The sequence below is a fragment of the Oncorhynchus clarkii genome, chromosome 6, assembly GCF_045791955.1.
Source record: "Oncorhynchus clarkii lewisi isolate Uvic-CL-2024 chromosome 6, UVic_Ocla_1.0, whole genome shotgun sequence".
Lineage (NCBI taxonomy): Eukaryota > Metazoa > Chordata > Actinopteri > Salmoniformes > Salmonidae > Oncorhynchus > Oncorhynchus clarkii.
The window spans coordinates 18,628,160-18,640,795 of record NC_092152.1 but is presented as its reverse complement, the minus strand read 5'-3'; the positions used below and the strand labels follow the sequence as shown (position 1 = coordinate 18,640,795).

General features: G+C 43.3%; 1 protein-coding gene across 2 annotated transcripts in view; it reads left to right on the top strand.

Moving 5' to 3' along the window:
• The window catches only part of LOC139411939 (centrosomal protein 78), a 32,799-nt gene that overhangs the window by 7,013 nt on the left and 13,150 nt on the right, over window positions 1-12,636 (top strand). For both annotated transcript variants that reach the window (XM_071158704.1, XM_071158703.1), the window contains exons 2-5: window positions 4,350-4,615; window positions 4,713-4,882; window positions 4,967-5,039; window positions 5,131-5,234. In XM_071158704.1, coding sequence (XP_071014805.1) covers window positions 4,357-4,615; window positions 4,713-4,882; window positions 4,967-5,039; window positions 5,131-5,234 — 606 coding nt within the window. In that variant the 5' untranslated portion in view covers window positions 4,350-4,356. The remainder of the gene's footprint in view (window positions 1-4,349; window positions 4,616-4,712; window positions 4,883-4,966; window positions 5,040-5,130; window positions 5,235-12,636) is intronic.

Here is a 12,636-nt window from a genome sequence, read left to right as displayed (position 1 = left end):
TTGGGGTGGTGTTGTGATCATGTTTTGATAGTCTCCTGGAGGGGAAGGAGTCTCTCCAAGAAATGGCCATATCACAGTCTGCCGATATGTACAGCCCCATGAAGAGGATACTCCTGGATGATGTATTTTGGGAGAGAGTGGTAAGCAGCCTGAAACTCCTGAAACGTATAGCAGTAGCCATTGCACGGATTGAGGGAGACAATGCCATCCTGTCTGATGTTCAGACTCTGCTTGCAGATGTAAGAGGAGAAATACGTACTGCCCTGCCCACTTCACTGTTGCTCCAAGCAGAGGAAACTGCAGTTCTGAAATACATCAAAAGATGTGAATACTTCTGCCTGAAGCCCATACATGTTGGACCCCAAGTATGCTGGCAAGAGCATCCTGATCAACAAGGCCTATGGTGTCATCATTACCATGTATATATGCCAATATGGCAGTCGTGCCAACATATCTCATCGGCCACCTGGTGGAAGGGACTTTGTGGATCTGAGGCTCTTTCCCGTTGCCTCAATCATCCTCCAAATCCCACCAACATCAGCTGCCCCAGAGTGCAACTGGTCCTTGTTTGGGAACACGCACACCAAAGCACGCAACAGGCTGACCAATACAAGGGTTGAAAAATTGGTGTCCATCCGGGCAAATTTTAGGCTTTTTGAGCCTGACAACGAGCCATCCTCAACAAGGTTGGAAAGTGACAGTGAAGATGAGGCCTCAGAGTCTGATGTTCAAGAGGTGGACATTGAGGTCCAAGGAGAAGACATGGAAGCCTGAGAGGAAGACAACCAAAGCTTTAGTTTCTAGACTCATTTTACAGATGTATGTTGAAAATGTTTTTGGGAGATGTGATGGATCATTCAATATTCCTTTTTGTTGTTGAGTGAAATCATCCCATGTGAAGAGTCAACTCATTTAATTAAAGTTCAATTTGTAACTAAATTATGTATTTTTTTTTTATTGGAAGGATTTAATAATTTGCAATTATGTCTACTTATGTGGCAAAAGGTCGCAAAGTTCAAGGGGGCCGAATACTTTCGCAAGGCACTGTATATATGGTAAATATATAGCGATCACTGCCTCATTGTCTGCATCCGTAATGGGTCAGCGGTCAAACGACCTCCACTCATCACTGTAAAACGCTCCCTGAAACACTTCAGCGAGCAGGCCTTTCTAATCGACCTGGCCGGGGTATCCTGGAAGGATATTGATCTCATCCCGTCAGTAGAGGATGCCTGGATATTTTTTTTAAATGCCTTCCTAACCATCTTAAATAAACATGCCCCATTCAAGAAATGTAGAACCAGGAACAGATATAGCCCTTGGTTCTCCCCAGACCTGACTGCCCTTAACCAACACAAAAACATCCTATGGCGTTCTGCATTAGCATCGAACAGCCCCCGTGATATGCAGCTGTTCAGGGAAGCTAGAAACCATTATACACAGGCAGTTAGAAAAGCCAAGGCTAGCTTTTTCAAGCAGAAATTTGCTTCCTGCAACACTAACTCAAAAAAGTTCTGGGACACTGTAAAGTCCATGGAGAATAAGAACACCTCCTCCCAGCTGCCCACTGCACTGAAGATAGGAAACACTGTCACCACTGATAAATCCACCATAATTGAGAATTTCAATAAGCATTTTTCTACGGCTGGCCATGCTTTCCACCTGGCTACTCCTACCCCGGTCAACAGCACTGCACCCCCCACAACAACTCGCCCAAGCCTTCCCCATTTCTCCTTCTCCCAAATCTGCTCAGCTGATGTTCTGAATGAGCTGCAAAATCTGGACCCCTACAAATCAGCCGGGCTAGACAATCTCGACCCTTTCTTTCTAAAATTATCTGCCAAAATTGTTGCCACTCCTATTACTAGTCTGTTCAACCTCTCTTTCGTGTCGTCTGAGATTCCCAAAGATTGGAAAGCAGCTGCGGTCATCCCCCTCTTCAAAGGGGGTGACACTCTTGACCCAAACTGCTACAGACCTATATCTATCCTACCATGCCTTTCTAAGGTCTTCGAAAGCCAAGTCAACAAACAGATTACCGACCATTTCGAATCTCACCATACCTTCTCTGCTATGCAATCTGGTTTCAGAGCTGGTCATGGGTGCACCTCAGCCACGCTCAAGGTCCTAAATGATATCTTAACCGCCATCGATAAGAAACATTACTGTGCAGCCGTATTCATTGATCTGGCCAAGGCTTTCGACTCTGTCAATCACCACATCCTCATCGGCAGACTCGACAGCCTTGGTTTCTCAAATGATTGCCTCGCCTGGTTCACCAACTACTTCTCTGATAGAGTTCAGTGTGTCAAATCGGAGGGTCTGCTGTCCGGACCTCTGGCAGTCTCTATTGGGGTGCCACAGGGTTCAATTCTTGGACCGACTCTCTTCTCTGTATACATCAATGAGGTCGCTCTTGCTGCTGGTGAGTCTCTGATCCACCTCTACGCAGATGACACCATTCTGTATACTTCTGGCCCTTCTTTGGACACTGTGTTAACAACCCTCCAGACAAGCTTCAATGCCATACAACTCTCCTTCCGTGGCCTCCAATTGCTCTTAAATACAAGTAAAACTAAATGCATGCTCTTCAACCAATCGCTACCTGTCCCTACCCGCCTGTCCAACATTACTACTCTGGACGGCTCTGACTTAGAATACGTGGACAACTACAAATACTTAGGTGTCTGGTTAGACTGTAAACTCTCCTTCCAGACCCATATCAAACATCTCCAATCCAAAGTTAAATCTAGAATTGGCTTCCTATTTCGCAACAAAGCATCCTTCACTCATGCTGCCAAACATACCCTTGTAAAACTGACCATCCTACCAATCCTCGACTTTGGCGATGTCATTTACAAAATAGCCTCCCTACTCAACAAATTGGATGCAGTCTATCACAGTGCAATCCGTTTTGTCACCAAAGCCCCATATACTACTCACCATTGCGACCTGTACGCTCTCGTTGGCTGGCCCTCGCTTCATACTCGTCGCCAAACCCACTGGCTCCATGTCATCTACAAGACCCTGCTACGTAAAGTCCCCCCTTATCTCAGCTCGCTGGTCACCATTGCATCTCCCACCTGTAGCACACGCTCCAGCAGGTATATCTCTCTAGTCACCCCCAAAACCAATTCTTTCTTTGGCCGCCTCTCCTTCCAGTTCTCTGCTGCCAATGACTGGAACGAACTACAAAAATCTCTGAAACTGGAAACACTTATCTCCCTCACTAGCTTTAAGCACCAACTGTCAGAGCAGCTCACAGATTACTGCACCTGTACATAGCCCACCTATAATTTAGCCCAAACAACTACCTCTTTCCCTACTGTATTTAATTTATTTATTTATTTTGCTCCTTTGCACCCCATTATTTTTATTTCTACTTTGCACATTCTCCCATTGCAAATCTACCATTCCAGTGTTTTACTTGCTATATTGTATTTACTTTGCCACCATGGCCTTTTTGCCTTTACCTCCCTTATCTCACCTCATTTGCTCACATCGTATATAGACTTGTTTATACTGTATTATTGACTGTGTGTTTGTTTTACCCCATGTGTAACTCTGTGTCGTTGTATGTGTCGAACTGCTTTGCTTTATCTTGGCCAGGTCGCAATTGTAAATGAGAACTTGTTCTCAACTTGCCTACCTGGTTAAATAAAGGTGAAATAAAAAAATAAAATAAATCCAATGCAAAAAACATCTACATTTAAATGGTATTCATTTTAATTTGCATATATTTCCGTCAATTCCCATATATATTCCTGTTAATTCCCACGGAAAGTTTCCACCTCTGAATAGTCCCCAAAATGTGCAACCCTAGTCATGATCAAGGGCTATGTCATGGTATGGTTGATTCAATAGCTATTGAGGAGCAAACCGAATATCCAATATAAAACTAACTTTTCCCCTGTGCTGAACTGAACCATATACCTACCAGCTCTCTAAAAAGTTGAGTAAACAATACTTTCCTGTGGATATTTTGTCTCAAATTTCAAGCAGCTGATGGACAAACCGCACAGACAACCGGTAGATTAAGTTTAAATATAATTTTACTCAACATTCGGGCTTATAAGGAACATCTTAAAATATTTTTCAGGCATTAGTATAAGGCTATATATACCCATTTATTGTGTATTAAAGCCTGATTAATCAGACTAGGCATTTTCAAAAGTATTAGCTATGTTTGCCTAAAACTAAGGATTTATATAGCTACTTTCCATTAAATACAATTTATTCATATTATTTATATGATATTAAATAAACATTCAAGCCACAATTTGACGCAGACAAGTTCCTAAACCTCCATATTGCGTCCTTTAAGTTAACTCTGTTTTTTCTGCCACTAGATTGGAAATGTTGGACACAGTCCAAATTCGGCGCAGAGGTGCCCAAGACTTCGAGGCATATTATGATTATGCATGCGCTATGCAGGACTCAGTCCCATTGCCAGCAGTCAAGGCAAACCTGAGTCAAGGGATGCTTGACTTTAACGGGGATCGGCTCAAACTGACAGACTGGACACCCATACTCAACTCTCTGACCATCAATAAACAGCTACAACATGTTGCAGTCAGAAGCTGCTACCAAAGTGGTCTCGGCATCGGAGAGCCAGGTAAACATCAAGTTGGCTAAACAACTTGAAGTAGGAGCCCCTTGCTTTATAACCTATCCTTATTCCTTGTACGGTCTCTTCTCATGACCTTTCTCAGAAAGGTACAGGGCTGGCAATAGGAAGAAGATTCCAGCCATCCGCTCCAAGGAGATGACGTTCAAACTGTGTAAAGCACTCAGGGAGTGTCTGACAGCTTCACCAAACCTCAAGACCCTCCAACTCCATGGTCTTCCATTTAGAGAGAGAGACCTTATCACTCTTACCAAGGTAGCAAGTTGCAGAGGAAGATTCACCTGAACCAACTTAAGGTTCTGCAAGGCACCCACTAATGCTAGTTTGTTGTTATTCCAGGGTTTAGCCAAAAGTGTCTCTTTGGAAAATCTCTCTTTGGCTCATTGTCCTATAGCAGACGAGGGGTTAGAAGGTGAGTGAGACGTAGTGGGAAAATGTGTTCTTGTGTGCAAGTTATGACCACATTATCTTTTTTGTCTGATTTGGTGTTTTCTAATGTTCAGCTATCTGCCAGAGTGTGAAGTACTCTCCATCTATAAAGACAGTGGATTTCACAGGCTGCAATCTGACCTGGAGAGGAGCGGAGCATATGGCCAACATCATCAAGGTACTGGACCTCTGTTATGAGCTTAGTCTTACCAAGCCTTCCTTTGCAAATATTTATATATACACTAGATGACTGATCGGAGGCGCTGTGTTGAAGCCACTGTGCCTCCATCTTGGCACTCCCCACTGTTTGTAAAAAATATTTTGGCTGTAGAAATGCATTTATTAATGTCTACATTAGTTTTTCCACGTTTATTCTATTACAGACACCGTACTGCATACTTTTAAATTATATTATGAGATATAAATAAAAATATAAACGCAACATGTAAAGTGTTGGTCCCATGTTTCATGAGCTGAAATAAAAGATCCCAGAAATGTTCCATATGCACCAAAAGCTTATTTCTCTCAAATTGTGTGCACATTTGTTTACATCCCTACTGTATTCCCAGTCATGTGAAATCCATAGATTAGAGGCTCATTTATTTCAATTGACTGATTTCCTTATTTGACCCTTATCTCAGTAAAATCTTAGAAATTGTTGTACTTTATTGTGCCAGTGACACATTTTTAGTTGTTTTGGCTCTACTCCAGCACTTTGGAATAATAAAATGACTGAGGTTAAATGGCAGACTGTCACCTTTAATTTAAGGGTATTTACATACACATTGGGTGAGCTGTTTAGAAATTAGAGCACTTTATTTTTTACATAGTCCACTCATTTTAGGGGACCAAAAGTATTGGGGCAAATTCACTTGTGTATTAAAGTAGTCAAAAGTTGATTTAGAATATGTCTCAACACTTCTACATTAATGTGGATGCTACCATGATTACAGATAGTCCTGAATGAATCGTGAATAATGATGAGTGAGAAAGTTACAGACAAGTTTCACCCGCTGTGGATGTAAATACCCTCAAATTAAAGCTAACAGCCTGCACTTGAACCTCATTGGCATTGTATCATTTTAATTTCAAAGTGCTGGAGTACAGAGCCAAAACGACAACAAATGTCATTGTCCCAATACTTTTGTAGCTCACACGGAAAGTATTCAGACCACTTGACTTTTTCAAAATGTTGTTACGTTACAGCCTTATTCTAAAATTGATTAAATACATACAAATTCTCAGCAATCTACACACAATACCCCATAATCACAAAAAAAAAACAGTTTTGATTGGAGTCCACCTGTGGTAAATTCAATTGATTGGACATGATTTGGAAAGTCACACACCAGTTTTATATAAGGTCCCACAGTTGACTGCATGTCAGAGCAAAAACCAAACCATGAGGTCAAAGGAATTGTTTGTAGAGCTCCGAGACAGGATTGTGTCAAGGCACAGATCTGGGGAAGGGTACCAAAGCCTTTCTGCAGCATTGAAGGTCCCCATGAACACAGTGGTCCCCCATCATTCTTAAATGGAACAAGTTTGGAACCACCAAGACTCTTCCAGGGAGGTGAACAAGAACCCAATGGTCACTCTGACAGAGCTATAAAGTTTATCTGTGGAGATGGGAGAACCTTCCAGAAGGACAACCATCTCTGCAGCACTCCACTAATCAGGCTTTATGGTAGAGTGGCCAGACATAAGCCACTCCTCAGTAAAATGCACATGACAGCCTGCTTGGAGTTTGCCAAAAGGCACCTAAAAATTCTCTGACCACGAGAAACAAGATTCTCTGGTCTGATGAAATCAAGATTGAACTGCTTGACTTAATTGCCAAGTGTCACAGTGGAGGAAACCTGGCACCATCCCTACAGTGAAGCATGGTGGTAGCAGCATCATGCTGTGGGGATGTTTTTCAGCAGCAGGGACTGGGAGACTAGTCAGGATCGAGGCAAAGATGAGCGGAGGAAAGTACAGAGAGATCCTTGATGAAAACCTGCTTCAGAGCGCTCAGGAACTCAGACTGGGGCGAAGGTTCACCTTCCAACAGGACAACGACCCTAAGCACACAGCCAAGACAATGCAGAAGTGGCTTCGGGACAAGTGTCTGAATGTCCTTGAGTGGCCCAGCCAGAGCCCGATCTAACATCTCTGGAGAGACCTGAAAATAGCTGTGCAGCAACGCACCCCATCCAACCTGACAGGGCTTGAGAGGATCTGCAGAGAAGAATGGTAGAAACTCCCCAAATACAGGTGTGCCAAGCTTGTAGCGTCATGCCCAAGAAGACAAAAGGCTGTAATCGCTGCCAAAGGTGCTTCAACATAGTACTGAGTAAAGGGTCGGAATACTTATGTCAATGTGATATTTCAGTTTAAAAAATATATATAAATTAGAAAATAATTCTAAACCTGTTTTTGCATTGTCATTATGGAGTATTGTGTGTCGATTTGATGAGGGTAAAAAAAACTATTTAATGCATTTTAGAATAAGGCTGTAACCTAACAAAAAATTTGGAAAAAGTCAAGGGATTTGAATACTTTCCAAAGGTGGAGGGTCTGTCATGGTCTGGGGTGGTGTGTCACAGCATCATGGGACTGAGCTTGTCATTGCAGGCAATCTCAACGCTGTGCGTTACAGGGAAGACATCCTCATGTGGTACCCTTCCTGCAGGCTCATCCTGACATGACCCTCCAGCATGTCACCAGCCATACTGCTCATTCTGTGCGTGATTTCCTGCAAGACAGGAATGTCAGTGTTCTGCCATGGCCAGCGACGAGCCTGGATCTCAATCCCATTCAGCATGTCTGGGACCCAGAAATGTCTGGGAACTTGCAGGTGCCTTGGTGAAAGAGTGGGGTAACATCTCACAGCAAGAACTGGCAAATCTGGTGCAGTCCATGAGGAAGAGATGCACTGCAGTACTAAATGCAGCTGGTGGCCACACCAGATACTGACTGTAATTTTTTATTTTGACCCCCCCTTTCTTCAGGGACACATTCCATTTCTGTTAGTCACATGTCTGTGGAACTTGTTCAGTTTATGTCTCAGTTGATGAATCGTGTTATGTTTATACAAATATTTATACATGTTAAGTTTTCTGGGGAAAAAACGCAGTTGACAGTGAGGATGTTACTTTTTTTGCGAAGTTATAAACTACTGTTCAAAAGTTTGGGGTCACAAATGTCCTTTTCCATGAAAACATACATGAAATGAGTTGCAAAATTAATAGGAAATATAGGCAAGACATTGACAAGGTTATAAATAATGATTTTTAATTGAAATAATAATTGTGTCCTTCAAACTTTGCTTTTGTCAAAGAATCGTCCATTTGCTGCAATTGCAGCCTTGCAGACCTTTGGCAATCTATTTGTCAATTTGTTGAAGTAATCTGAAGAAATTTCCCCCCATGCTTCCTGAAGCACTTCCCACAAGTTGGATTGGCTTGATGGGCACTTCTTACTTATCATACGGTCAAGCTTCTTCCACAACAGCTCAATAAGGTTGAGATCAGGTAACTGTGCTGGCCACTCCATTATAGACAGAATACCAGCTGACTGCTTCTTCCCTAAGTAGTTATTGCATAGTTTGGAGCTGTGCTTTGGGTCATTGTCCTGTTGTAGGAGGAAATTGGCTCCAATTAAGCGGTGTCCACAGGGTATGGCATGTCGTTGCAAAATGGAGTGATGGGTCTTGAAGAAGGAAGGCTATTTTACCCTGTACAAATTTCCAACTTTAGCACCCCCAGAACATCACATTGCCTCCACCATGCTTGACAGATGGCGTCAAGCACTCCTCCAGCATCTTTTCATTTTTTCTGCGTTTCACGAATGTTCTTCGTGATCCGAACACCTCAAACTTAGATTTGTCTGTCCAGTGTCTGTGTTCTTTTGCCCATCTTAATCTTATCTTATTATTGGCCAGTCTGAGATATGGCTTTTTCTTTGCAACTTTGTCTAGAAGGTCAGCACCCCGGAGTTGCCTCTTCACTGTTGACGTTGAGACTGGTGTTTTGCGGGTACTATTTAATGAAGCTGCCAGTTGAGGATTTACGAGGCATCTGTTTCTCAAACTAGACACTAATGTACTTGTACTCTTGCTGAGTTATGCACCGTTGCCTCCCACTCCTCTTTCTATTCCTGTTAGGGCCAGTTTGCGCTGTTCTGTGAAGGGAGTAGTGGCAATTTCTTGCATGGAATGGCCTTCAAGTTTCAGAAGAAAGTGCTTTGTTTCTGGCCATTTTAAGCCTGTAATCGAACCCACAAATGCTGATGCTCCAGATACTCAACTAGTCTAAAGAAGGCCAGATTTAATGATTATTTAATGAGCACAACAGTTTTCAGCTGTGCTAACATAATTGCAAAAGGGTTTCTAATGATCAATTAGCCTTTTTGAAATTATACTTGGATTAGCTAACACAACGTGCGATTGGAACACAGGTGTGATGGTTGCTGATAATGGGCCTCTGTACGCCTATGTAGAAATTCCATAAAAAATCTGCCGTTTCCAGCTACAATAGTTAATGTTGTAAATGACTATCTACACTGTATTTCTGATCAATTTGATGTTATTTTAATGGACAAAAAATTTGCTTTTCTTTCAACAATAAGGACATTTCTAAGTGAGCGGTAGTGTACGTACATTTTTCTTTATTTTTTACTATTTTCTACTTGGTTGAATAATAGTGAAGGCATCAAATCTATGAAATAACACATGGAATCTTGTAATAACCAAAAAGTGTTAAACAAATCTAAATATATTTTGTATTTGAAATTCTTCAAATAGCCACCCTTTGCCTCTGACATCTTTGCACACTCTTGGCATCCTCTCAACCAGCTTCACCTGGAATGCTTTTCCAACCGCCTTGAAGGGTTCCCACATATGCTGAGCACTTGTTGTCTGCTGTTCCTTCACTCTGCGGTCCAACTCATCCCAAACCATCTCAATTGGGTTGAGGTCGGGTGATTGTGGAGGCCAGGTCATCTGATGCAGTACTCCATCATCCTTCTTCTTGGTCAAATAGCTCTTACACAGCCTGCATATGTGTTTTGGGTCATTGTCCTGTTGAAAAACAAATGATAGTCCCACTAAGTGCAAACCAGATGAGATGGCGTATCGCTGCAGAATGCTGTGGTAGCCATGCTGGTTAAGTGTGCCTTGAATTCTAAATAAATCAGTGTCACCAGCAAAGCACCATCACATCTCCTCCATGCTTCACGGTGGGAACCAGACTTGCGAAGATCATCCGTTCACCTACTCTGCATCTCACAAAGACATGGTGGTTGGAACCAAAAATCTCAAATTTGGACTCATCAGACCAAAGAACAAATTTCCACCGGTCCAATGTTCATTTCTCTTGTTTCTTGGCCCAAGCAAGTCTCTTCTTATTGGTCTCCTTTTATTAATGGTTTCTTTGCAGCAGTTTGACAATGAAGGCCTGATTCACACAGTCTCCTCTGAACAGTTGATTTTGAGATGTGTCTGTTCCTTGAACTCTGAAGCATTTATTTGGGCAGAAATTTTCTGAGGCTGGTAACTCTAATGAACTCATCCTCTGCAGCAGAGAACTCTGGGTCTTCCTTTCCTGTGGCGGTCCTCATGAGTCAGTTTCACCATAGTGCTTGATGGTTTTTCAAATCAAACTTTATTTTTTCACATGCGCCGAATACAGTCGGTGTATTCCTTACCGTGAAATGCTTACTTATAGGCACTTAACCAACAGTGCCGTTCAAGAAAGAGGTATGAAAATATTTTCCAAATAATCTAAAGTAACACAATAAAATAACGAGGCTTTCTACAGGGGGTGCCGGTACAGAGTCGATGTGCGGTGGTACAGGTTAGTCGAGGTAATTTGTACATGTAGGTAGGGGTGAAGTGACTATGCATAGATAATAAACAGCGAGTAGCAGCAGTGTAAAAAAACAAATGTAGGGGGGTGATAATGTAAATAGTCCGGGTGGCCATTTGAGTAATTGTTCAACAGTCTTATGGCTTGAGGGTAGAAACTGTTAAGGAGCCTTTTGGTCTGAGACTTGGTGCTCCGGTAGTGCTTGCCGTGCGGTAGCAGAGCGAACAGTCTATGACTTGGCTGACTGGAGTCTGGCAATTTTTGGGGCTTTCCTTTGACCATGCCTAGTATATAGGTCTTGGATGGCAGGGAGCTTGGCCCCAGTGATGTAATGGGCCGTACGCACTACCCTCTATCGCGCCTTACGGTCAGATGCCGAGCAGTTGCCATACCAGGCGGTGATGCAACCGGTCAGGATGCTCTCAATGGTGCTGCTGTTAATGGGGGCCTGTTCGGCCCGCCTTTTCCTGAAGTCCTTGATCCGCTCCTTTTGTTTTGCTCACATTGAGGGAGAGGTTGTTGTCCTGGCACTACACTGGCAAGGTCTCTTACCTCCTCCCTATAGGCTCTCTCATCGTTTTCGTGATCAGACCTACCACTGTTGTGTCATCAGCAAACAGGGAGTACAGTAGGGGACTAAGGGAGTACAGTAGGGGACTAAGCACGCACCCCTGAGGGGCCCCAGTGTTGAGGATCAGCGTGGAAGACATGTTGTTGCCTACCTTTACTAACTGGGGGCGGCCTATCAGGAAGTCCATGATCCAGTTGCAGAGGGTAGTGTTTAGTCCCAGTGTCCTTAGCTTAGTGATGAGCTTCGTGGGCACTATGGTGTTGAATGCTGAGCTGTCGTTCAACAGAATTCTCACATAGGTGTTTATTTTGTCCAGGTGGGAAAGGGCAGTGTAGAGTGCAGTAGAGATTACATCATCTGTGGATCTGTTTGGCGGTATATGAATTGGAGTGGGTCTAGGGTATCTGGGAGGATGCTGTTGATGTGAGCCATGACCAGCCTTTCAAAGTACTTCATGGCTACCGAAGCGAGTGCTACGGGGCGGTACCTTCGTTCCCTTGGGCACAGGGACTATGGTGGTCTGCTTGATACATGTAGGTATTACAGACTCCATCAGGGAGAGGTTGAAAATGCCAATGAATACACTTTCCAGTTGGTCAGCGCATGCTTTGAGTCCCAGTCCTGGTAATCCGTCTGGCCCCGCTGCTTTGTGAATGTTGACATGTTTAAAGGTCTTGCTCACATCTGCTACCGAGAGCGTTATCACACAGTCGTCCGTAACAGCTGATGCTCTCATGCATGCTTCATTTTTGCTTGCCTCGAAGCGAGCATAAAATGCATTTAGCTTGTCTGGTAGGCTTGCGTCACTGGGCAGCTCACAGCTTTGTTTCCCTTTGTAGTCCATAATAGTTTTCAAGCCCTGCCACATCCGCCGAGCGTCAGAGCTGGTGTAGTAGGATTCGATCTTAATCCTGTATTGATGCTTTGCCTGTTTGATGGTTCGTCTGAGGGCGTATCGGGATTTCTTATAAGCGTCGGGATTAGTGTCCCTTTCCTTGAAAGCTCTTGCCTTTAGCTCGATGCGAATGTTGCCTGTAATCCATGGCTTCTGGTTGGGATATGTACGTACGGTCACTGTGGGGATGACTTTGTCTATGCACTTATTGATGAAGCCAGTGACTGATGTGGTATACTCCTCAATGCCATTAGATGAATCCCGG